At 49.1% G+C, this 26,064-nt stretch overlaps 2 protein-coding genes across 4 annotated transcripts in view; both read left to right on the top strand.

Moving 5' to 3' along the window:
- KPNA6 (karyopherin subunit alpha 6) overlaps positions 1 to 8,152 on the top strand; it is a 51,695-nt gene extending 43,543 nt beyond the window's left edge. For both annotated transcript variants that reach the window (XM_045548407.1, XM_045548408.1), the window contains exons 13-14: positions 1,554 to 1,732; positions 2,970 to 8,152. In XM_045548407.1, the coding sequence (XP_045404363.1) occupies positions 1,554 to 1,732; positions 2,970 to 3,157 (367 nt within the window). In that variant the 3' untranslated portion in view covers positions 3,158 to 8,152. The remainder of the gene's footprint in view (positions 1 to 1,553; positions 1,733 to 2,969) is intronic.
- Positions 8,153 to 11,753: 3,601 nt separating this feature from the next.
- Positions 11,754 to 25,961, top strand: TXLNA (taxilin alpha). Of its 2 annotated transcripts, none has more exons than XM_045548406.1 (11): positions 11,754 to 11,849; positions 12,391 to 12,588; positions 13,308 to 13,646; positions 14,949 to 15,040; positions 17,934 to 18,104; positions 18,543 to 18,737; positions 20,389 to 20,508; positions 20,747 to 20,821; positions 21,329 to 21,421; positions 21,825 to 21,920; positions 22,623 to 25,961. In XM_045548406.1, the coding sequence occupies exons 2-11, from the start codon at positions 12,423 to 12,425 to the stop codon at positions 22,914 to 22,916; spliced, it is 1,641 nt and encodes a 546-aa protein (XP_045404362.1). In that variant the 5' UTR covers positions 11,754 to 11,849; positions 12,391 to 12,422; the 3' UTR covers positions 22,917 to 25,961. The 2 variants fall into 2 exon arrangements, with proteins under 2 accessions (XP_045404362.1, XP_045404361.1); XM_045548405.1 differs by having other exon boundaries at positions 12,339 to 12,588.
- The last annotated feature ends 103 nt before the right edge of the window (positions 25,962 to 26,064 follow it).

Here is a 26,064-nt window from a genome sequence, read left to right as displayed (position 1 = left end):
ATCTGCCCCCTAGTCCAGCTGTAACAGGGTTTAACTGGTAAGCTGCTACAGTGACACTGGAATCTGAAATAGATTCTTGTAGATGATGATGTGTGGTACCTCTTTTCCCTCCTGGAGAATAGAAACCTATGACATAGATATCTATCCTTCATCGATCTTTTCCTACCATCCAGAGGACTGAAATCTGTGCAATTCTCACTTATTCACACAAAGGAAGGAGAACCATGCTGTGGCTCAATCAGAGCAGCTTGTTTGGGAAATCATTTTGAGGGATGAGACTTGAGAGAAGCAAATAAAAAACTGTTTTATGTATGTGCTCTTTTATTTTAGTTTTCACTATCTGACCATTAGTACAAGTAATAGGAATTGGAAAAGCCTCTTACCCTTCACTTGCCTACTAAGGGGAGTGTAGTCAGTATATATAAAGCCTGAGGAGGCTGGGTGCAGTGGCTCACGCCTGTAATCCTGGGAGGCCAAAGTGGAAGGATTGCTTGAGGTCAGGAGTTCAAGGCCAGCCTGAGCACAAGAGCAAGAACCTACCTCTACCAAAAATAGAAGAAATTAGCCGGGGATGCTGGCACGCACTTATAGTCCCAGCTACTCAGGAGGCTGAGGCAGGAGGATCGCTTGAGCCCAGAAGTTTGAAGTTTCAGTGATGATGCCACTGTACTCTAGCCTGGGCAACAGAGTGAGACTCTGCCTCAATAAAATATGTAAAAATAAAGCCTTAGGAGGAAAGTGATAGCCACTGAGTTGAGCTTTGAAGGATAAATAAATATGGGGTTATAAAATGCTTCTTATACAAGGAAACGCATAAGTAAAGGTACAAGAATCAGAAATATGGAGACCTTTACAAGTGTTCTGGGAAGGGAGTAATGGTAGGTAGAGCTAGAAAAGGAGGTAGGAGCCACATTATGGAGTCTATATTGTAATGCCATAGAATTTGGACTTGAAGGAAATAGGGAGCCTATGAAAATTTTTTTTTTTGTTGAGACAGAGTCTCACTCTGTTGCCTGGACTAGAGTTCAGCGACATCATCAGAGCTCACTGCAACCTCAAACTCCTGGGCTCAAGCGATCCTCCTGCCTCAGCCTCCCAAGTAGCTGGGACTACAGTAGTTCACCGCCACTCCCGGCTAATTTTTTGTAGAGATAGGGCCTCGCTCTTGCTCAGGCTGATCTGAAACAGCTGGCTTCAAGCAGTCCTTCTGTCTCAGCCTCCTAGAATGCTAGAAAAACAGGCGTGAACCACCACACCTGGCCTCTGTGAAAAAATTCTAAGCAGGAAAATGATGTGTTCAGAGTGGTTATGTTACAACCAAGGAGACATTGGAGTCAAGGAGGAGAAGTGTATGGGAGCATCCGCATGTAAAATGAACTAGACCATAGTATTGGGAGATTGAGAGAGAGAAAGGATAGGTGGTCATCGAGGGTCAGTAGAGTGGCTTGCTGAGAGTATTAACATGTATGAGGGAGGCCCACAGGCCACAGCACCTGCACAGCACTTCAGTTGCCCTGCATTGGTTTAGAACTTGCCTGGTCTCTGGCCCGCAGGTACCTGGTCTCACTGGGCTGCATCAAACCCCTGTGCGATTTGCTGACTGTAATGGATTCAAAGATTGTGCAAGTGGCCCTCAATGGACTGGAGAACATCCTGCGGCTTGGAGAGCAAGAAGGCAAGCGCAGTGGCTCAGGGGTTAATCCCTACTGTGGCCTCATCGAGGAAGCCTATGGTATGTGCCCTCTACCCAGCCTCACCTCTGCCTCAAGTAGAGAGATTCTAGGTCAGAACCTGGGGACTGTCAGCCTCCAAAGTGGTGTATATATGTGAGGGAGTGTGTTGGGGAGCATCCATAACTTCTGTGAGACTTGAGTCTGTGTGTCTAAAGACAAGTTATACTATCCACAGAGTTTCAGATGACACCATGCGTGTAGCTGGCATGTAGCTGGGGTGGAGCTAGAATTTGGATTTGGGTCATCTTTTAAATCCAGTTTTATCCCATCACTTTTTTCTTTCTTTGAGGAGCAATAGATCAGTTCTCTTTCTGATAGGCTCTACCTCATAAGTAGGTATAGTACAGATCCAAAGATGAAGATCCAAAACTGATAATAGAATAGAATAAGGAGCTAGAAGGCTTGTGTTTTCAGCAGAGTTTCTAACAAGTTCCTGTAAGAGTGCTGGGGAGCATTCTGAACCATTTTCAATTCAAACTGCTGCTTGATTAAGGAAGAGAGGAGAGAGAGAGAGAGAGAGAGAGAGAGAGAAAGGAAGGAAAGGGAAGAAGGAAGGAAGGGCCAGGCACCATGGCTCATGCCTGTAATCCTAGCACTCTGGGAGGCTGAGGCGGGAGGATCTCTCGAGGTCAGGAGTTCAAGACCAGCCTCAGCAAAAGCGAGACCCCATCTCTACTTTAATAAAAATAGAAAGAAATGATCTGGACAGCTAAAAATATATATAGAAAAAAATTAGCTGGGCATGGTGGCACATGCCTGTAGTCCCAGCTACTCGGAAGAGTGAGGCAGAAGGATTGCCTGAGCCCAGGAGTTTGCAGTTGCTGTGAGCTAGGCTGATGCCACGGCACTCTAGCCCAGGCAACAGAGCGAGACTGTCTCAAAAAAAAAAAAAAAGAAAAGAAAAGAAAGGAAGGAAGAAGAAAGAAACAATGAATGCTGAATTAACTCATTACCCATCTGTGAGAAGAGAGGCTGATGATTTGCTCAGGTCATGCAGCTAGTTTAAAGCAGAATCAGGACTAGAACCTCTACAACTGACATTTTGGTCTCTTTGCTTTGGGATTCTGTCGTTTTAGGAAGAGATCTTGACTCTTTTCTTTCAGGTCCAAGAATGATCTGATCATATTAGTTGTTTGTAAGCAATAACGTACCTCAGGGAAGGAAAAATAGATAAATGTTTCATCTACCTATAGTAAAGCACCCACACTTCACTCCCCTTCTTTCTTGCTACCGTAGGCTTGGACAAAATTGAGTTTCTCCAGAGCCACGAGAACCAGGAGATCTACCAGAAGGCCTTCGACCTCATTGAGCACTACTTTGGTGTAGAAGATGATGATAGCAGCCTGGCTCCCCAAGTGGATGAAACGCAACAGCAGTTCATCTTCCAGCAGCCTGAGGCCCCCATGGAAGGTTTCCAGCTATAATATCTGCCTCCGGGGAGGGGAGGGGATGGGAAGCACCACCAATCAGCAGAAGAGCAGCCCTCTGGTGGGCGGGGAAACAAACCCCCCCCCACTATCAGCCACCACACACCTCTGCTGCCCTGGAGACTGTGCTCTTGACCTGCTCCGCCCCCTTCCCTGGAGGGCCTACCCTCTGGACAGACAGAACCATCTGAGGCTCACATTTGGGTTTTGTGACAAGAAGGGGATGTGTTGGGTTTTTCTTCCTTACACTATATTTTGGCTGCACACATGTCTTTAACCCAGGAGCCCAGGGGTAGACAAAGGAGGACTAAGGTAATCAGTTTGCACCTTTTTTTATTTTTTTCTTTTTTCTTTAATGGTGACTTCCTTTTTATCTTTTTTCATCCTTCCCAATCCTCTGCCCTGATCTGTATAACTCTTATCTTGGGTACTTGAGCAGATGGAATATTCCAGAGGTGGGAGGTGGGAGGGGAAGGGAGAAATCCAAAACAAAGTGTTCTTGCTCTGACAGAATATTAATCTTGTATGCTTGGATTGAGTTATTTAATTTTTTTTTTCTTTTGCACATTTTTCTTGTATTAAGATTGCTCTTCCCAAGAGCCATGAGTTCCTGGTTTTAGGAATCCCAGCTGCCAGCATTGCCTGGGACTAGAGGCTAATGGGGAGGCTACCATGAAACAAAAGCCCCTCCCTCCCTCTCACTCCCTACCCAGATCTCTTTAGTTTGGGAGATCCCCCTCATTCTCCTGGGGCAAGTACACCAGTGGGAGTGGAGGGGAGGGAGGAGCACAGGCCTTCAGATGGGGCTCCCCACATGTAGCTACTGATCCCATGTTTCCTACCCACCTTCTAAATGGTGCGACCCAACTTCATTTGTTTACTTGAAAATTCCCCTCAGGGTTCAGTGAACCTCTGAGGTGGCTGTATTTTCTCCTAAGCTTAAGACAGGGGACTATGGTCCTTCCTTTCTCCTGAGGAGAAAGTCCTTGCTCTGGTGACCTATAAATTACAGAGGAGGTTCGAGTGAGAGTGTCATGTATTGGGATAGTCAGGGATCCCTGCCTTTGGCCTTTCTTCTTCTTCTTCCTCTTCCATAGTTGGATCATGTATATTTTACTTCCAAAGGAGAGAATGTCAAAAAGTTCTGTATTTTTTTATATTCTATATATTAGGTAGGTCAATCTTAATTGGTCTCAAGAGGAAGAACTATCTGTAATTTCTGTAAGTAGGATACTGTGAGGAAGACCAAAAAGAGATGTGGAAGCTCCCTTGCTCAGGAGGCCTGAGTGGTCCATTTCCTCTCTGCTTAGATTCTGGACCACCACCTGGGACCAATCCTCAGCTCTGGAAACTTTATAAAGCAGGTCAGCGTGGTCTCATTGTCCCAGTACCTGAAAGGAGCAAGGATGGCCTCAGGGCCTGGTGAAGTCTACCACTCTAGTAGTCCTTGCTACTGAGCATCCTGCTTCTATCAGGAAACCCAGAAAGTAGTTTGCCTTCTACAACTCAATCTTAAAGGCCATTGTCCACATAAGTTGTCACATATGGCTGCATTTGCTATTGTCCCAGAAACTTAGCAGCCTGAATACTTTTGTGAGAGTTATTGGTATCTTCCCTGTTAGGGATCCTTATACCTGGTTTGGGTTTTCTCTTGTTTGTGACAATTATAATCCAGATGCCTTTTCTTTCTCTTTGAGTAAAGCTAGTGTAGTGCCTCAGTGGCTTGCCTGTGCCTCTGGATGGATTACATGTGATGGTAAGGCCCATCTGTTGGAGATGGGAGAGGACGAAGTTGTCAGCTAAGTATAGACCAACCATGGAGTTGAAGGCACAGTCCGCCCTGCTGCTGCCTCCCCACTATGTGGTTAGAGGTGTCCTGTTCCAAGCTATACTTTTCCAGAAACAGTGCTGTTCTTGCTCCCATTCCTATACATCCCTTTCTGGCTCAGGTGAAATCCATGCCCCTTTTCTTACAGATCTAAACTTCCAGTGCTTATTGTTGGCAATTCGCCTTGAATTTGCCCTTCCTTAGTTTGAGGTGACACTCCAAAGCCATTTTCTAAAGAAGATGGTTTAGGGCTGGCAGCTATCATTGAAAAATCACACTAATGTTATACTGCTTTGGTGAGTCACATGCTCCTCAGTAGCTTGAGAATGATGGCTACCAACCCCCAATCTCCCAGGAAGGCAAGGGGCAGGACCTTTTTTTTCACTTGGCCTTCTACCTCCATTACAAAACTCTTACAATTCAAAGAAAATCTCTCACCCATGCATCCCCCCATGGTCCTTGTCCAAAGGGCAGAGCAATTTAGTAGGACCTACTTTGTACATCTCAAGCAATAGTTAAGTCCCTGACATTGGGGCCGAATTCCTAGTGTGAGACATACACATCCTGCTTTCCCAACTGTTTCTCCAAAACTCTACTTTGGGTTCAGCTTTAGGTCCTGTACCAGATGGAAGACTCTTTTTTGGTCATTTGGCTGCTGCTTAAAGCAAGTTTTCTCTAAGGACTTAAAAGGCTAAATTCTACTGGGGGCACAATGTGAGGAAAGATTTCTCAAAGAAAGGTTGCCTCTAGGAGCTTTCATTTGTGTCTTCCCCAGACCGTGTTTTCCCATTATCTTCCTCTAACCCCATTTCAACCAACAGGTAAAATTCTTCCAGCCGACAGAGGCAGCAGTACCATCTTTTGTATCATCTCCTCTTTATTGGCCATCTTGTGAAGCAAAATATTATTTCTTTAGCTCACATTTGAGACCCACTCTTTGTGAGCAACCCCCACTGGACCCCAGACCCTGGCCTAAGTGAGGTCAAAGGCTTTCTGGCAGATTTCTATTGATTGCCAGGATGTAGAGGCTCCCCAGCCTATTTTAGGGACTAGTGTGATAAGTTGAAACATGTTTTTGGAATCTTCATATGGCTGGCATATCTGTTTTAAGATCTCTGATGGGGGTGGAAGTATCTAGGTATAGATTAAGAGGGACAAGGAGCCTTTTTCTTAGTTAACATACTCAAATACTGTTTTGAACAGTGCCAGCTATTCTTTATTGCCAACCCCTCTAGGCATCCCACCCCCAAGTCGCCTTCTCTAGTACTAACAGGGTCTCTGGTCTTAAAAACCTGCCTTCAGTTCCCACCTCTCCTCAGTGACTGCCTGGCCTTGATGTTGGCTGCTGCAACCCTCTGATAGAACCACATGGGTTCCACCCTGAACTGGGCAGCCTGGTTACTTGGTTGGGCATAAATGACCCCTCCCAGGAACGGGTGGTTGGTGACTTCAGTTTTGGGGGACCCTTGGTTTTATTCCTTATCTAGAAACTTTAGATCTACTTTTTTTCAACTCTGTCCTGGAAACCATCTTCCAGGAGCCCTATTTTTTTGGAACTGAACTGCACAGATTATAGCTGCTATTGTAGTTAAGGGAAAGGAATAGAAGACTAGGCATACAGACATTCTGTTCCTCTCAAGCCAAACCAGTTTAAAATGAAAACTGTCTAACAGAATGAACTGTATTTACATTTTCTCATGTCTGCCTGCCTTCTCTCCACACCCTAGAGTTGTACCTGTTTCTAGCAAGCTGAAAGGAAAGAAGGAGAAAGCCTAGCAATACTAACCTCACCCTACATACCCTTCTTTGAAGGCCCCAGCCCATTTGTTCAGGCCTTCTCTCTTCACCCATAGACTCACTCAGCTTAGAATCCATCATCTTGGATTCATTAGATTCATCTTACAGGCTCAGATTCTAGATTCTCAGTTGAAGACAGGGAGCCAGTTTCTCCAGGGACCCAATAGCCTGGCTGGGGACCTCAGGAATGTGTGTACCTGTCTGCCTCCCTGGCAGCCTGGGGAGGGGTGCAATGCTCAGTGCACTGAACTATGGGAAACATCTTCCAGGTAGTACTACCCTGGAAGTTCATGTGAGACTGAGAGATTGCTCAGAATAAATTTCTTCCATAGCCTTTTAGGATTGCACATTCTAGACTAGACCAACCTTGTCCAGTATTTTTTTCTGTTTTAGCATTTGCATTTTTTTGTTAAGCCAACAAGCTGAGAATTTAGCCCTACTGAGATGCTTATGGTGGGCACTTAGCTGCTCTTTGGCCAAGGCCTTCATAAATGATTCAGTCATCCCATTGTCTATCCCCTAGCCCCACCCCCAGATTAAGCCTATGGCAAGGGAAGAATTTGAGGTTAAGACCAACCAAATCTGTTAATGAAAGCCGTTATTTTTCCTCTGAGAGGGCATTTTGTTGCAGAACCAGAGCTGGCTGTGAGAGTTATAAAAGGCAGCATTAAATTTGGGCCCAGAACACCATGGGAGAAAGGTTTGTGTAGTGTGTTTTGATGGGCTTGGGTCTACCTAGCTTCTTCTGGGCCATCCTGACTTCTGATGTCCACATTAGCACATACCTGAACCCCCCTGCTCTCTTGTAACAATATGCCATGCCCTGAGGGCAGTGAAGGAAATAAGTGCAGAGATCCTAAGACTGGCTGGGAACCTCTGACTCAGAGGATGTCCTTAAAGAGTTCACATCTACATGAACCCCTGTGCTCTGGAGTTGGGTCTTGGCTTTTTCAGCCAGCTTTTGTGGAAACTGCCTTTGACCTATTTTAAAAGAAGGAAAGGGGCTGTGGGGTCCCAGCCACACAACAGACCGGATGTCCCCTAAGAACAGTTTGGGTTTCCAGCTATGGACCCTAGGAAGGTGAATCAAATCCTTCTCACTGGTTTTTCTTTCCAAATTAATTTGCTTTTATTTTTCTAACAACTATAAACTCTGGCTATTTTCCATGTTCTCAGGGCCCCTGGGTAGACAGACAAAGCTTGATGATTTCAGAGCAGACATAGGCCAAGAAACCGTGGCATTGAGTGTGCTGAGTCCAGACAAATGCTATTTATATACACATCCAAATTTGAAGAGAAAATGTATTTCTTTAGGTTTCAAACACTGTAATAGATATAATGCAAAAATAAAAACCTGTTGCAAAGTTCTAAATCGTCTTCTTTGGCTTGGAGTGACCCTAGACGGGATTTTTTGGAAGTGAATGAGGAGAAGGTGTTTAAACTTGTACCTTAACAGTGGAAATAAGAATTATACCAACCTGCTCCTGCTATAAAGTTTTTTAATCAGCTTTACTGAAATATAATTGGCATACAATAAATTGTACATATTTAAAGTGTACAATTTGGTAAGTTGACACATATGCCCATAAAATCACCACAATTAAGATAATGAACAAATCCATCACCTCCGTAAGTCATAAGTTTCCCCCTTGGGAATCCCTCTTTCCTGCCCCAACCCCAACAACTACTGATCTGTGTCTGTCACTATAGTTTGCATTTTCTAGAGTTTCTCTAAACAATTTTGATGTTTCATTAGCACCACTCCACAGCCCTTTGAGCCTGTTGAGGTCAAATAGTTCACAAACTCCTCCCTTCACTTCTGATCAATCCCTAAAGCAAAGATTACAGACAAGCAGCCAAAAACGCTGATGGAACCCAAAAGGAAGGTTTTGGTTGGCAGAGTGTGTTTAAGTTTTAATTGGTTGCCAACATTTTAGAAATTAGAAATACCTGTCTTGAAAAATACTATCTGGCACTATTGGGCCTGAGTTTCTGCTTGGAAAAAATCTGCAAGAGCTACCCTATTTTACTATAATATAATCATTACCATTGCCAGTTGTATCCCTGAATCTGACACATATTAATATTGTTACTATATGTTGTTTTATAGCAAAGGAAAAAGTAACTTCTTAACATGTTTCTGTCAAATTATTCTTGCCTGGTCTACTCATATTACCCAGGTGGCCCTTGTAGACCACTGTTGACCCTTGTGCTACACCCTCCACTCCTCACCCTATACATACCTTTTTCTTGCGTATTATATTATCTTTGACCAGAACACCTTCCTATGGAAATTCATCAATGTCTGATTTATATGTTGCCTCCTTGGGAGATCTCCAAAACGCTTTTCTAGAAATAATCACGGCCTTGGTTTCAAGAGACCTGGATTTTAAACTTTTCTCAGCTTCAGTTCCATCATCACACTACAACTTCAGCGTCCTTTATTCAAAATGCTTGGGACCAGGCCGGGCACGGTGGCTCACGCCTGTAATCCTAGCACTGTGGGAGGCTGAGGTAGGTGGATTGTTTGAGCTCAGGAGTTCAAGACCAGCCTGAGCAAGAACAAGACCCTATCTCTACTAAAAATAGAAAGAAATTAGCTGGACAACTAAAAATATATAGAGAGAAAATTAGCCAGGCATGGTGGCGCATGCCTGTAGTCCCAGCTATTCGGAAGGCTGAGGCAGTAGGATCGCTTAAGCCCAAGAGTTTGAGGTTGCTGTGAGCTAGGGTGACGCCACGGCACTCTAGCCCAGGCAACAGAGTGAGACTCTGTCTCAAAAAAACAAAACAAAACAAATGCTTGGGACCGGAAGTGTTTCTGTTTCAACTTTTTTTTTTCTTTCTATTTTTAGTAGAGATGGGGGTCTCACTCTTGCTCAGGCTGGCCTCGAACTCCTGAACTCAAACAATCCCTCCCGCCTCAGCCTTCCAGAGTGCTAGGATTACAGGCGTGAGCCACTGCACCGGCCCTCAGAAGTGTTTCTGATTTCAGATTTTATCAGTTGACCATCCCTAATCTGAAAATCTGAAATGCTCCAATGAACATTTCCTTTGAGCATCATGTTGGCACTCAAAAAGTTTCATATTTTTAGATTAGGGATGCTTAACCTGTAATATACCATATTGTCTCTTAATGTTACCTTGTAAATGTGAACCTTGGTGTTACCTAAGGGTTCCACTGCTTTGAAGTCAGAGCAATATTTTAAATATTTGTGGAAAATATTAACATCCTACAAGCCCTAATATTAGCAATGATCAGTTAATAAAGTAATTTACAATGATGCTAGGCTCCGGGACTAGAACATTTAGCCAGCAGTTCTTCCAAAATTCGCTGACTTGGCCGGGCACTGTGGCTCACACCTCTAATCCTAGCACTCTGGGAAGCCAAGGTGGGAGGATGGCTTGAGCTCAGGAGGTAGAAACACGCCTGAGCAAGAGCAAGACCTCGTCTCTACTAAAAATATAAAAAGTAGCTGGGCATCCTGGCATCTGCCTGTAGTCCCAGCTACTGGGTAGGGTGAGGCAGGAGGGTTGCCCTGAGCTATGATGATGCCAGTGCATCCTATCTGAGGCAACAGAGCAAGACTCTGTCGCAAAAAAAAAAAAAAAAAAAAGAAGGGCCAAAATTCACTGACTTGTAAGCAAATAATAATTTCAACACCTCACTACTGATGCTGTAACAATTCTCCAGACCTAGGAAGGAAGGACAGACTGCAGAGCACTGGGAAAGCTCTGAAGTGACCTTCGAGCTGGACGTCAAAAGATTTTGTTTTTTGCCACAAGGGCATTTTGGAAGACAATAGCATCTGAAAAAACCTGAGAAATCCTGGAAATAGCAAGAGTGGAGTTGGAGTAAAAAAGGCAAAAGGGATGGAGAAGATTGTCTGGAAATAGGCAGAAGCCAAACCACTTAGGCTTCAAATTCCACGAGCAAGGATTGTGGGGTTTTACTCCATTATCTATAGGCAATGGGGATAAAGAATTGTGATCTCACATTTGGAAAAAATTTTTTACTTTTTTCCAACTTTAGCCTCAGTGCAACAAAGACTAGGGTGTAGGCCAGTCAGATATAGGGCTCATGAATCTGCCTGAGGCTAAACTCCCCCTGCAGGGACCCCCTCACTCCCTGAGGAACTGACTGCCAAGCTGGTGATGGAGAGAGAAAAAAATAACCTAGTTTCACAAGTTACCCTGACTCTGCCTCAGTGAAACATGCCCTAGTGATTTCTTCTAGGTTAAAGGCAGCATAGCCGAGTAGTTACATGGGAGTAGTTACATGGGTGATGGTGTCAGATGTCCTGGTTTTGAATCCCTGCTTTAACCACTCAATATCGATGTGACCTTGGATAAGTTATATAACTTTTGCCTTATTGTCCTCTTCTGTAAAATGTGAATAACAAATAGTACTTATCTCGATGAGTAGTTAATGAGGATCCAAATTTAGAAACCAGGAAAGCACAAATTAAACACTCAATGAACTGATACTGTTATTAAAAGCCTCCTTCTGAATAAGGAAATTGAGGCCCAGGGAGAGAAAAGAATGTCCAGTCATACAGCAAATTAGTGATGAAGTTAGGACTGGAATACAGGTCTCTTGATTCCCAGCCCAGGACGCTATCCCTGGTCCCGAGTCCTCGAAGTTCCTCGATAGAATGAATCATGGATATTCACAGCAAAGGAGGGCTGCAGAAAACAGCCAGGCGCACGGCTTTGAGGGCTGAATCAAAGCTTCTGCGTGATAGAAACAAAGTTGATGTGGGCACCTGTGCAGAATGACCGGCTCCTTTCGGACTCCCAGAACCAAATCCCTTTCTGCTGCATCTTGGGAGTTGCCGCCGCCCCGATGCACTGCGGGACTTGTAGTCCGCTCCCTCCCCACCCCGCCTCCCGGCCGGCCAGCCAGCCGCGAAGGCTGCCTTCGCACCGCCTTTCCCAGCAAGCTCCGCGCCCGCGCCGGCTACTGATTGGCTGCGGTGGGAGCAGGCGGCTCTGCCGGCGGCGGTTACCCAGGGTTTCCGGTGCGAGGCCAGAGCTGGGAAGCCGTCGGACGTCGGCGGTGAGGTGCGTACGGCGGCGGCTGGCGGGACGAGACAATCGGAGGGTCTGTGGGCCTGGACGCTTCGGGCCACTAGGGGAGTCACACCGCCTCCGCCCGTGGGCTGGGGGTGGGTGGGGCGGGTGTCTGTGCGCATGCGCGGGCGCACCGCGCGGTGGGAGGGTGCGTGGGGCGTGGGTGCTGCGCGCGCGGGAGACCCACGTGGGGCGGGGGGGCGGGAACCGAGCGTCCCGCCACGTCAGTCTGTGGCCCTGAGCCAATCCCGCGCTCGGCCCGCCGTGAAGGGGCCGTGTTGTGCCGGGAAGTGGCTTCGGGGAAAAAGGAAGCTTCTTTCCTTGCCTGCTCCGGGAGCAGCGCTCCGAAAACCTGTCCGGGCACGACAGGCTCCCCTGGCCGGTGGAGACCGGGCGAACCGTTGGCTCCCTCAGGCGAAGGCCGGCCGGTTTGTTTATTTTAAGAAGCTTTGTGCGCCCTGTGTTGGGATTCTGATCTAGGCTGCGAAGAATTTCGAAGTCTGGAAAATAGCAACAGTGTTTGTTTCTCAAGGATCGGCTCCTAAGCCAGCATTGCAAATCACAATGAAGAACCAAGACAAAAAGAATGGGGCTGCCAAACAATCCAACCCAAAAAGCAACCCGGCACAACCGGAAGCAGGACCCGAGGGAGCACAGGGGCGGCCCAGCCAGGCGGCTCCTGCGACAGAAGCTGAAGGTTCCAGCAGCCAGGCTCCTGGGAAGACGGAGGGTATGTGCCAGCTCTGCTTTGCCAGCGGGCAGGGGGAGGAGTTTGTGGTACCGGCCTAGCTCCTGGAGTTAGAGGCCGAGGCCACTGTTTACCCGGCAAGGAGGAGGTGTAGATTGAGAGGAAGACAGTGCTGAGGCCGTGATCCTCACCGTTTCCTGGGGATTTGGTAGAGCCTCCTGCTGTATGCACAGGAACTGAACTTTTGAGAGAAGGCTCTGACAGGATTAAATCAGGTGGCAGTCAAATGAAACACCCAATCAGCAAATCTAGATCCGTTAGTCACCAGTGGGTAACTGCCTTTTTTATTTGAGGCATTTCTGGAACTATTTGAACAGCAAGAAATGGCTTTTGGGGAGAAATTGCTATGTGCCAGCCTTGTGTGCTAGGTGCTTTACATATTTGTTTTATTTTCCTAACAAATGTGTTTGGGTGGTAGTGAGAAATAGTTACATCATTTTATAAGTAAGTAAACTGAGACTTAGAGAAGTTAAACAACTACAGCTTTGATTTGTGAACTACAAAAATGTTTTGAATTTAAATTCTGACATGAACTAGTTTAGCTGAATTATACTCCATTCTTATTTGTTAGTTTACATAAGAGAAAGAAATAAGAACGTAGGCAACATTTAACCCAAACTGGTAAGTTTGTCTGGGTTGAAAAAAGCCCAACCAGTGGTATAACTGTCTTATTTCTTGCCCTACCTCTCATCCTGCTGTAGTGGCTCAAGCCAAAACTGCTCAGTCGGGGGCCCTTCGTGATGTCTCTGAGGAGCTGAGCCGCCAGTTGGAAGACATACTGAGTACATACTGTGTGGACAACAGTCAGGGGGGCCCAGATGATGATGGGGCGCAAGGTGAGCCCACTGAACCTGAAGATGCAGAGAAGCCCCGGACTTATGTGGCAAGGAATGGGGAGCCTGAGCCAGGGACTCCAGTAGTAAATGGAGAGAAGGAGACCTCCAAGGGAGAGCCAGGCACAGAAGAGATCCGGGCGAGTGATGAGGTCGGGGACCGAGACCATCGAAGGCCACAGGAGAAGAAGAAAGCCAAAGGTCTAGGTGAGCAAAGGCCAGCTGTGTGAGGCTTATGAAGGGAGGGAGTTTGGACCTGACATGTCATTGGGTAGCCTGCTCTGCCAGAATTCAGATGAAACTGTACTCAGAGCAGCAAGTCACCCTACTTTAATCAAACCAGAGAGATGGGGGCCACAGCATAGAAGCGTGCAGGTGTTCACTGCACAGGCCTCCTGGCCATCGGGGCAAGTAGCAACTGGAATCCAACCTGCTTTCTCTTTGAGAAAATGGAGAGCAGGGGGCCTGGTGTGCTCCTGTGCCAGCCACACCACTTCTGCTTGCTGTGTGACCTTGGGCATGTCCCTTCCCCTCTCTGGGTCTTAGTTTACACTTCTCTGCAGTAAGAATTGGACTAGGCCAGGGCTGCAAATGCAAACATCTACACACACAGGCTAGCCAGGGGCACATGAGATCCAAGAGAGGGCCTACTTTACCCAAAGGCTTGTCTGCCACATGATTAGTTGAGACCAAAACTGTAGGCTGGGTGCAGCGAGCTTTTTGTTTGTTTGTTTTTTTAAGAAAGGCCAGAATCTATAAAGTTACTTGAAAATTCTAGATTTTTAATGGTTGGCAGCTATAATGGTAGGAGCCAAACAAAACCCATCTGTGGGTTGGATCTGCCTGTGTGCCAGCAATTAGCAGTCTCTATGCTGATCTCTTGGGGCCTTCAGGGAGACAGAGGGGATAGCTCCTTAACTCAGGCACAGGCAGTAGGGAGAAGGCAGTGACAGTCATTTGACAACAGGCTGTGTAAAGAGAGACTTTTTTAGTTTTAGGATCATATATATAGAAGGTATCTTCATTTTAAAGTTCACTGTTAGGCTACCTGTGTTGACAATAGTTTAATATTTCTCAAGGAGGCCAAGAGACCTATTCCTTTTTAAATCCTGCCTCTATTGGAAGGACCTTCCTTGCATTGAAACAGAAACCCTAAATTCATAGGTGGGACACCTTTTGTCTGTTGGTAGAGCAGGCAGTTTTTGCCTCCCACCAGTGGTGCTCACTAAGGAGATTCCACAAGGATTCAGTTGTCCATTTAATGAGCGTGTGGTCTATGATGGCTCTGTGGACAGTCCTGGGGCTATAATGAGAAGCAGGACTGAATTGGTCCCAGCCCTCATGAAGCTCCTAATATAGCAAGGAAGGCTAGTTCAACAAGCCAGTTCAACAAGCAAAATATAAGGTATGATAGAGGAGGGCTGCCTTTGGTGTGCATGAGTGTGGGCCCAGGTCTGGAGGAGGACCCCAGAGAAAGGGGTGTATGCCTTTGCTGCCTATGCTTTGCAGGGAAGGAGATCACATTGCTGATGCAGACATTGAACACGCTGAGTACCCCAGAGGAGAAGCTGGCAGCTCTGTGCAAGAAGTATGCTGAACTGGTCAGTTCCCCCCTCCCGCTGACACCTTTCCTGCCTTTGGAAAATCAGCAGGCGACCTAGCATGGGGTTGGGCGTGCATGGGCAGGTGGGTGGCTTAATTCCTGTTCAACTTTTCTCTCAACCTTTCCCCCATCTGTTCAATGGGGAGTCAGTTCCCAGTCAGCCTCTTCAGGGCTGACAGTAAGAGGAGAAACTGCACATTCCTTGAAAGACATTTCTCAAAGAGTGGTTCCCACGTTACAGAGCCCTGGCTCCTGGCCTGAGTCCGACAAACCACGTGATTTTGCCCGTGTGCTTCTCTGTATCTCCTCCAAATACAAAAATGAACAGTGCCATTATCACACTTGACAAAGTTGATACTAGTCACTTGATACTCCTTTTCCTTTTGCTCCAGACAAGTCTTTCTCTCACTGCCTCCCTTTTCCCCATGACACTGACGTACTGTAGAAACCAGTCTGGTGGTCCTGTGGGATGCCCCCCTTGTAGCTGCGTCGTCTTTGTGGTAGCATTTAACCTGCTTACCTCCTTAGTTCCTGCAAGTAAAGTGGAAGTTAGCTCTAGAAGCTTTGTTCCAATTCAGGTTCAACTTTTTTTTTTTTTTGAGACAGAGTCTCGCTCTGTTGCCCGGGCTAGAGTGAGTGCTGTGGCATCAGTCTAGCTCACAGCAACCTCAAACTCCTGGGCTTAAGCGATCCTCCTGCCTCAGCCTCCCGAGTAGCTGGGACTACAGGCATGCGCCACCATGCCCGGCTAATTTTTTCCATATATATTTTTTAGTTGGTCAGATAATTTCTTTCTATTTTTAGTAGAGATGGGGTCTCGCTCTTGCTCAGGCAGGTCTCGAACTCCTGAGCTCATCAAAACAATCCACCCGCCTCGGCCTCCCAGAGTGCTAGGATTACAGGTGTGAGCCACTGCGCCCAGCCAACTTTTTTTTTTTTTTTTTTTTTTTAATCTTTATATTTTCTTTATTTTGTACCACTGAAGTTTGAAAAGGTTCAACTTTTTTGACACAGATTCTTCAGAGGTAGTGCTCTGAACTTCACATTGTAGTACGACAAATACAAAGCATGGTCTTCTTCCTTTGTCAGGGTCCCTGACAGAATTTGAATTAACAGAGTCATCCATTGGTGCTTATAGCCTAATTATTTTAAAATTCTGGCCAGGCACGGTGGCTCACGCCTGTAATCCTAGCACTCTGGGAGGCCAAGGCGGGAGGATTGCTCAAGGTCAGGAATTCGAGACCAGCCTGAGCAAGAGTGAGACCCCGTCTTTACTAAAAATAGAAAGAAATTAACTGGACAACTAAAAATATATATAGAAAAAATTAGCCGGGCATGGTGGTGTATGCCTGTAGTCCCAGCTACTCGGGAGGCTGAGGCAGGAGGATTGCTTGAGCCTGGGAGTTTGAGGTTGCTGTGAGCTAGGCTGACGCCACGGCACTCTAGCCTGGGCAACAGAGCGAGAGGGAAAAAAGAAAAAGTTTAAAAAAAAAAATGCTTTCATCCATCCACATTTGTTAGCTGGTATTTTCATATAAGGGACTTTACTCATCTGTAAAATGGGGCACATCATACCTGCCTAATGGGATTATTGTAAGGATTAAATAAAAGATATAAAGAAGATAACCACCCTGTTTGAATGAGCCAGCCAGGAAAGACTGCTACTGCGAGAGAGGAGGAAGTAAGTTGCTGGAGTGGGGTTCTGAGAAGATGAGGGGAGCTCAGGCCTGGTGCACAAGGACAGGGCTTGGCCTTGGTGAGGGCTTGGCCAGATCTCTGTGACTGAAGGAAAGGACAGGGGCTGGTGGACTGGCAGATGTGGAGCTTGTGTCCCTGCTCCTCTGGCTTCACTGTTTTGGAGAAATGAGAAGGATGGTTGTTGCTTGCTAGGCCCTGGGAGATTTGAAGAGGAGAACGAAATAGTTGTCTGGAAGGAGGGTGTGCATAGCACGAGCATTGCAGTGGGATTGCTGGGAAAACGAGGGTCTTTCAGAAATTGGTGGTCGTGAGTCTACTTATTTATTTTTGAGACGCGGTCTTGTTGTGTTGCCCAAGCTGGAGTGCCTGAGCATGTTCACACTGGAACGTCAAACTCCCGGGCTCAAGTACTCCTCCTGCTTCAGCCTCCTGAGTAGCTGAGACACAGGTGCACACGCCACACCTGGCTAGTCATTTTGGGGGTTTTTTTGGTAGGGCTTGCTGTGTTGCCCAGACTGGTGTCAAACTCCTTGCCTCAGGCAATTTTCCCACTTCAGCCTCCCACCTCCCAAAATGCTGGGATTACAAGCATGAGCCTCCACGCCCAGCCTATAAAGTTTGAGCAGCGTTACATCAGTGCTGGTGTACAGTAAGCTGAGGGGCAAAGGAGTGGGATCGTGGCAGAGGTGAAGGACTGTGAGGCCAGGAGTCAGGAGGATCGTCTGTGGATACTGACATGGCCAAGAATGAGCATAGGAGTCATGTTGGAGAAAGCACTACTGTACCCAGTGCTCGAGTTTTGAACGAATGAGAGGGAGTGATGGGTCTGTTAATAGGCATGAGGCAGAGTAGCAGGTGGTCTCATCGTAGGGCGTGAGTGTTCAGCAAGTTGGGGTAACGCAATGACCTGAAGAGTCTTGAGAGCTTTGTCTTTGGAGTCAGGTCTGGGATAGAAACTGGCGTCTGCTGGCTGTGTGGCCTCTGCTTACCCTAGTCAGTGTCCATTTCTGTATCCCTACGATGGAGCCTTTGGGGTTATGTGAGGAGGAATGGGAGAGGTGGGTGAAGCACCAGCACATGGCAGCCTGTGAGGGTGCGGGTCAGGACAGCTCAGGAGACCCTGGAGCCACATAGTGATCCCAGTGAGGAGGACCCACAGGACATTCACCTGCCATCCCCATCCCTCTCCCCAGCTGGAGGAGCATCGAAACTCACAGAAGCAGATGAAGCTCCTGCAGAAAAAGCAGAGCCAGCTGGTGCAGGAGAAGGACCACCTCCGTGGCGAGCACAGCAAGGCCGTCCTGGCCCGCAGCAAGCTGGAGAGCCTATGCCGTGAGCTGCAGCGGCACAACCGCTCCCTCAAGGTAGGCCCTGGGTCTCTGGCCCCCCGGAACGGGCAACTCTGGTTTCCTTGACTTCTACTTATTTTTTGGCGGGCTTTCCCCTTAAAAAGTCCTGCAGCAGGCTGGGCATGGTGGCTCATGCCTGTAATACTAACACTTTGGGAGGCCAAGGCAAGAGTACTTAATCTGAAGTCTGGGGGAATAGGCCTCAGGAGGTCCAGCTTGCATCCGAATGGCACATACATGTGTGCCTGCATCTTCCAGGGAGAGAATCTCACTTGATGTACAGAGGGTTGCACTAGGAGCCCCCATTGCATGACATCCTGGAGCTTGTCTACTCCTCACTTTGGGAGCAGGGAGGGCTGTTGGCAGAGACCACCTGTGGACTGGTTGGGGGTGCTGTGTGAGGCTGGCGGGGGAGCAGTGGGTGATGGCACTAGGGCTGACTTCTCTGCCCAGGAAGAAGGTGTGCAGCGGGCCAGGGAGGAGGAAGAGAAGCGCAAGGAGGTGACCTCGCACTTCCAGGTGACCCTGAATGATATTCAGCTACAGATGGAACAGCACAATGAGCGCAACTCCAAGCTGCGCCAGGAGAACATGGAGCTGGCCGAGAGGCTCAAGAAGCTGATTGAGCAGTATGAGCTTCGAGAGGAGGTAAGCTTGTCACAGACAGCGATAATGGTCAAGAGACGGTGAGGTTCCCGTGTGCGCCAGGCACCGGATGGCACTTTTCAGACTTCATCCCATTCTCCCTTTCTTCCTCCTCCTTCCTTGAGAGAAAGATAATGTCATTCCTCATAAGTGTGGAGAAGTGACTCATCTAGAACCACACAGCCCCAGGTCCACAGTGCCTTGTCCCAGAGGACTAGGCCAGGTATCTTTTGGAATTCGAGCTCTCCACATTTAGAATGGAGGTCCGTGCATATACCATGTGTTATACAGCACCCCCGCAGTGCCTTGAGGCAGCACTTCCAAATCAGACATGTTAATATTTATGCAGTAGAACTTCCCAAGTACTCACCTAGATTACAGCCTTACAGTGGTGCCGGTCCAGTCTGTCTGCTAGCTTACGACAGACAGTTTCAGTTTTCAGAGCTTTGTAGAGTTTGGAATGGCAGGGGAGGGGCCGTACCTGATGGACTCCAGGGACTGATTCCTTGCTACTCTGGTCCTCCTGTCACTTGAAAGGGCAGGGGTCACTGCCTTGGCTTGTGTTGGCCACCACCCCAGGCACTTGAATCTTTGGGTCCCCTGTGCCAGGCACTTGGCCTTTCTGGGCCCATTTCCTTACTGAGAGAAAGGAGACATGTGGCTGCCTCACAGAGCTGGCAGAGGACCTGCTCTGGACCCAGCCCTTTCCTGGGCCTTGGGGATGTGGTGGCGGGTGCCCTCTTGGGACCATGTGTGCATGACTTAGAGGGGGCTCCCCTGCCCTACCCCTTCCCTCAGGTACTTCATCCTCAGGAACAAAGTTGCTTGTGATACTTTTGGTTTGAGGGAAACTTTGGTTTGTCCCTCAGCACTGAGAGACATGGGGGCTTCCTGGGCCACTATAGTGAGGCACTGACTTCAAGAATCTGAGAACCCACATTCTGTCCCTACAGATTCCTCCCAAGGCACAAAAGGACTCAGTACTGCCTGTGGAAAAGGGGGTGTGGGCCTGCCAGGTCCTGCTGCTGCTTGTTGACAGCCCTCCCCGACAGATCAGGGTCTCTCCTCATGTCCCAGTTAAGTTCCCACGTCCCTTATTTAAGAAAGTCCAGTTGATTCTACCTTTGAAGTTGCACTTGAGGTCATCACCTTCTCTCCATCCCTGCTGTCTCACCTGGCCCAGGGCCCCAGGGCTCCTCCAGCTGGCTGGACAGCCTGGGATGCATGTGTCTAGATTTTACCTACACATATGGCAGATCTCTGCCAACTGAGCTAGGCTGTTATGTTTGTGGAGCCATCATTTTTGCCCGTTCCCACAAGGGAATGGGGGCTGCAAAAGTGAAGGCTGCCATCCTGGGCCTAGAAGTTCGAGTGTGTTTATTGCTTGGCTTCTCGGGAGCTGATTCCATCCAAAAACCCCTGTGCTTACCCAGGTCTGACTCACTGGGAGAGAAATGAGGTGAGGTTGGGAAGTTGACCTTCCAGGGACTCAGGCCCATGTCCTGTGATACACGTGGGAGTGGAGCATGTCAGATTGAGATGGGAGGCTGTGCAGGTGCCCTGGTCTCTGCAGATGGGAGCTCCCTGCAGCCCTGGGCCTCCCTGAGAAAGGGAGTTCCTGACAAGTGGACCACTCCCGCCATCTTTGCTGCAGCACATCGACAAAGTCTTCAAACACAAGGACCTGCAGCAGCAGCTGGTGGACGCCAAGCTCCAGCAGGCCCAGGAGATGCTGAAGGAGGCAGAGGAGCGGCACCAGCGGGAGAAGGATTTTGTGAGGCTCAGGCCCCGGGGTTGGGGTGGGAGAAGGTGGGTTGGGTTCTGGCTCAGCTTGTAGTCGGGGTTGTGTGACAGAGAGAGAGATTGCTGCCTGGCCAGACCAGGCACTGATTCCTCAGGCACAAGTCTGAGGGCAGGAAGCCTCAGTGGGTTTGGTGCTTGTGGCTAAAAAAAGACCAAATGGCAGCCCCTGGGGCTTCTGACAGGGTCTGGGTGCTCTCTCTTGGAAACAGCTCCTGAAAGAGGCAGTGGAGTCCCAGAGGATGTGTGAGCTGATGAAGCAGCAAGAGACCCACCTGAAGCAGCAGGTGAGACTATGTAACCTGACCCTGTGCCTCCAAGGTCCCCTTAGTGGACCCCATCCTAGGGGAAGTGGAGTGGGACCCTCATTCTGGGACTGGCTCTCCCTGACTGCTGTGTGACCTTGGCTGAACCTTCGTTCTCTCTGGACCTGCCCATCACCTGCGTGGTGGTAACCAGGTAGCTAGGTGAGCTCAGAGGATTTGGCTCTTAGCTTGGAGGTGTTGCGTTGCTTTTGAGGAGGTGGAGACAGAAGAGTTTTTTTATACTTGATTCTAGAAGGAAAGTTTGAAAATAAACATAAAGGTCAAATATAGGGCACCCCAAATCCTACTTTTCAGGCTTAGCATTTTGGTTTATATCCTTCCCAGTGCTTAGCTTTTGTTGTGTTTTAAGGAAAAATAGTATCTCAATAGAATTGTTGGGTCAAAGGATCAAGGAGGGGTCTGAATGTGTTGACCAGAGGTGCCTTCCAGAGAAGCCCAGTCTTACCTGTGGGTTTCTTTCTCACCCAGCTTGCCCTGTACACAGAGAAGTTTGAGGAGTTCCAGAACACACTTTCCAAAAGCAGCGAGGTGTTCACCACATTCAAGCAGGAGATGGAAAAGGTAACGATGATCTAGGCTGCTAGGGCACAGACTGCCTCGCTCAGAATCGAACCCTGGGCCTGCCTTCAGGAAGCTCTCCCATCCTGGGTGTGTCTTGTGGGGAGCTGTTCACAGTCACTGATTGGTTCCAAGGGTGGGGCCGGTAGGAGGGATCACAGCCTTTCCCACAGTTAGTAAGTCTTAGTGGTACGTACACCCTCCAGGTTGTCCCAGAGAAGGCGCAGTCTTGTCACTTCTTGTTACTGGTGGTGGGAATTTAACTTGAGTTTCCCTGGTGGTGAGGTGGCACGGAAGGCACTGACTGCACCCACTGTCTTGCCTCGGGATCATTCCCCGTCTTGGAGACACAGGTGCACAGACAGCCCAGCTCTGACCGTGTCCTTCTGTCTGTCGCATAACCCAGATGACTAAGAAGATCAAGAAGCTGGAGAAAGAAACCACCATGTACCGGTCCCGGTGGGAGAGCAGCAACAAGGCCCTGCTTGAGATGGCGGAGGAGGTGGGCTGAGTGTGATCCGCAGCAGGGGTTGGGGGTGTGCAGTTACTGCATATGAGGCCTTTTTCTCCACGTCATACCGGTCGGTGACGGTGACGCAGCCAGCGTGAGGTGGAACTGGGGTTTGCACACATGTCTATCCAAGTTCAAAGGCAATGCCAGCTCTTTCCCCATGGGAGCCCAGTGGTAGGTCTGCAGTGGAAGCAAAGGGAGCACATGGAAAAAAGGAATAAAGGAGCAGGAAAAAACCAGTGGTGCCAATGATGTTAGTGGTTTGCGTGGAAAGCTGCCCAGATAATTTGTGATTTTGTAGCTTGCGATGCTGAAGATAGGAACTACCGCTGCTGGAACAGCAGCTACAAGCCAGACCTTGCTGAATATTTTAGATACCTTCTTTTGATCTGAACTTGGTATTAGTAGTCCTGTTTTCCAGATGAAATTGGCTTAAAAGCCAAGCCCTTGGCCAAGGTCATCTAGTGGATAAATGGAGGATTACGTTATCTGACCTCCAAGCCATGTACCGTCTCTGTTCCCCACTGCCCCATCTGATTGCCCAGTCATGGCTTCAGCCAGGGCTGTTTCATAGAAGGGGCCAGCTTTGGACCCTGGTCTGCTCCCAGCCTTGTTAAAGTGTTTGCCACCAAATGATGGTGTTGAGTGAGGGGGTTGGTGGCATGGCACTAAAGGCCCTGTTTCTCTCCCTAGAAAACACTCCGGGACAAAGAGCTGGAGGGCCTGCAGGTGAAAATCCAGCGGCTGGAGAAGCTGTGCCGGGCGTTGCAGACAGAGCGCAACGACCTGAACAAGAGGGTACAGGACCTGAGTGCTGGTGGCCAGGGCCCTCTCACTGACAGTGGCCCTGAGCGGAGGCCAGAGGGGCCCGGGGCTCAAGCACCCAGCTCCCCCAGAGTCACAGAAGCATCTTGCTGCCCAGGAGCACCGAGCACAGAAGCATCGGGCCAGACGGGGCTCCAGGAGCCCACCTCCGCCACAGCCTAGAGAACCCAGTGCTGGGGCATGCTGGGAAGGGAGCAGGCAGCCCAGCCAGGCCTGGCCCAATCGAGGCTCCCATGCTGAGCAGTCCAGCACTGAGGCCAGGGTGCTCTGACCTGGCTGGCATCTGACACTTGCAATTTTGGATTTTGTGGGTCAGTTTTCCATATATATGGCATTGTGCAAGGCCTCATACATTTATATCTGTAAGTGTACAGTGGGCTTGCATTGGGGGTGGGGGTGTGTACAGATGAACTCAGTGGCTCCTCTGCGAGCTGAAGAGTCTTAAGAGGAGTTGTCATCTGTAGCTGCCATCACAGTGATGTGGCAGGACAAGTGACTCAAGCATTTCTCTGCCTGATAAGAGGCTCAGAGCCCTCCCAGCCCTTCAGAGCTCATGACAAGTGACATACCCAGGTCTTGACTGCATTTCTCTTGTGAGCAGGGCTTGGGCAGCTCGGGCTCTCCTAGCTCCCCCAGAGGCTCCTTTGCTTCTCTTGACCTGGAAAAGGTATCCCGTCCCCAGGTGGATCCTTGGCAGGGCACTGGGAGCTGGCGATCAAGCTGCTTTCCTGCCTAGGACAAGGGACCTGGAGAATGTTTCTGTGTGGGATTATGCGCTGGCTGGGAGCCCCTCAGGCACCGCTTCCCCGCCCTCTGGTAGTGCCAGGACCAGGCCATGATGCTTCTCAGTAGCCTTATCATTCACAGGTGCCTCTCTAGCTGCACAAATGATTGACAAGAGATCACCCAAAGGATTCTTTCTGAAGGTTTTTTTGTTGTTGTTTTTGCACATGACAGTGTTTGCTTTGAAGATCTTCGGAGGAAGAAAGAGGGGAGGAGTGCTGTAGCGGTGGTGCCTGGGAACCTGTCCTCCAGTGTCCCACCCGCTCACACCATGCTTGGCTGCTTTGCCATCTTAGTGCCGAGGTTTCTTGTTTGGTGAGATCAGGTTGGTTGCTGTAAGAGAAAGGAAAGGGTTTCCAATGCCTCTGCCATAACCTTGCATGTGGGTTTCAGTCCTGGGGAGGCCCAGCTGCCCCTTGGCTTCTTGGTTGGTTTCTGCTCCCTTATCCCACTCCTCGCAAATGCGCATTCCTCGAGGTTTGCCCTGATTCTGTTTCCTGGCACCTCTTTGCCCAAGGAATAACAGCCCTTGAGATTTCCATCTTCTGTGCAGGAACCACCTAGCTATTATCTGACAGGTCAGGAATGAAACTGAACAATTGACTAGGGCCCCAGACGTACGTCCATAAAGTGGTTGCAGACAGCTGTCCCCCTTCAGCAGTACGTACTACTATGCACTGTGTGTAGCTGCTCTACATGCTGAAAGTCCTACTAGTTGCATACTTGCCGGGGTATTCGCCAGTCTTTGTATAGAACGGTTTTCTAGGACAACAGAATGAGCCTTGGATGAGGAGGCAGGGCTCTGCTGGGCTGGAAGTACAGCACCCCATCTCCAGCTGAGCGAGCCACCGACCAAGATGGATAAGGTGGTTGGGGTTTTGCTTCTTGCTGTATTTCTTTGGAGCTAGTGTGCTGGCCTGCAGGTCCCTTCATCTTCCGCACCTCATCCACTGGTTCAGCCCGTAACTTAAATCCCTCAGATAAATAGGTTCGTGACGAATGTTGAGTGCTCCTGATCATGTTGCGACTTAGACCAGAGATGGCAAATGGACAGCATACCGTCTCTCCCCCTGCCCCACGGCAGGCACCACTAGTCTGCTTCGGTGCTCCTGCTAAGCCCTGCTACCTCCTCACTCCACGTGGAGGTGCGTTCACGTGGCAGTATGAGTGTGGTGGCCTATTTCCCATCCCTGGCTGCGGTGCTGCTCCTGTGGAGAACTGTTTCCCAAGATCTTGTTCGTCCTGTCTGAATCCCTGTGTTTGGAATGGTCCTTGCCTCTTCTGGCTCCAGTAAGGCCTTCCCCCTCCACCAGCCCCTGTGCCAGGTGAGGTGCAAAAGCTGCCAACCCCCAGGAGTGTTGCTAGGTTGAGGGAGGTGCAGGGAGGAGGCACAAGCATCTGCCTGTCCCCTTGGAGAGAGCAGGAAGGGCCACAGTGAGTGGCCCACACAACTGCTTCCCTCGCCATCAGCTACCTCTTAAAGGCCGCAGGGCTTGGGGCTGTTGGAGCCCAGTGCGGTGGTACAGGGAGCAGGTGGGCCCCAGGCAGGTAGAAGCTTTGCTCAGCTCCACCCATTTCTAGGCATTCAGGCCGGTCTATAGTTGGGGAGTCATTTCTTCCTCCTTCCTGTCCATTGACCAAATCTTAACCAGTCACTATTAGCTGCTCTGCTTTCCAAAGTCAGCCCAGTCCTGGGCCAGATGCAGGGGAAGCGGCCTGTCCGTGAGTGAAGGCCAGTGCCTCCCCCTTCCCCCCTCCCCCAGCAGGTCCCACACTCGTGACCTCAGTTTTAGGACCAAGAGCTGTGTTGGTTGCTCCAGTTGCTAGCTTTTCCTCCAGGGGACCACAGCAGGTGAAGCTCAGAGCCCACGGCTCTGCGAACAGTAACTTGTGTTTAGGACCTTGTCCAGCTGAGAGCTTCATGTGCACCAGATTCCAAGAGGTGTCAGCAGCACTTTTTTGTTGTTTGTTTTCCGTGAGGTTTTTGGACCATGGGCTGAGCTCAGGCACTTTCTGTAGGAGAATGTTATTTCTGTAAAGATGGTTATTTAACCCTCCCCTACCCTGTCGCAGCAGCCCTGCTGAGGGCTGACCCAGAGGCCAGGGGAGCTGCCTGGTGTCCACGGGGGAGGGCCGAGGCTTGCTGAGCTGATTGTCCAGCTGCTGCCACAGCCTTCCCACCTTGCACAGCACAGAAGTGGCCACCCCAGGGACAGCAGGCACCTACCTGCTCCTCTTGCCCTTCCTGGGGGAGGGGACTGCCTTCTGTCCCTGCAACTGCTTTCCCTATGGCCCATTCTGGCCACTCAGACTTGTTTGAAGCTGTGCTGACAGCATTTTTGTCTCCTTTTGGTATTCACAACAGCCAGGGACTTGATTTTGATGTATTTTAAATCACATAAAATAAAAGAGTCTGTTGCCTTACTTCTCTCCTGACCCGTGTGGTCATTTGATGCTTCTGGATCCATCTACCTCCTCCCGTTATCACTGACTTGGCTGTGCCCTGACATCCTGCCTCTTCCAGAGC

This window comes from Lemur catta, chromosome 3, assembly GCF_020740605.2.
Source record: "Lemur catta isolate mLemCat1 chromosome 3, mLemCat1.pri, whole genome shotgun sequence".
In the NCBI taxonomy this organism is placed as follows: Eukaryota; Metazoa; Chordata; class Mammalia; order Primates; family Lemuridae; genus Lemur; species Lemur catta.
This window is presented reverse-complemented; position numbering and strand designations above follow the sequence as displayed.

Bases quoted from the DNA above. Each gene is read 5' to 3' on its own strand.
- TXLNA (XM_045548406.1), top strand. From the start codon at position 12,423: ATGAAGAACCAAGACAAAAAGAATGGGGCTGCCAAACAATCCAACCCA. The intron at 18,738-20,388 runs GTAAGCTTGTCA...TCTTTGCTGCAG, and splicing joins AGTATGAGCTTCGAGAGGAG to CACATCGACAAAGTCTTCAA. The intron at 21,422-21,824 runs GTAACGATGATC...CGCATAACCCAG, and splicing joins TCAAGCAGGAGATGGAAAAG to ATGACTAAGAAGATCAAGAA.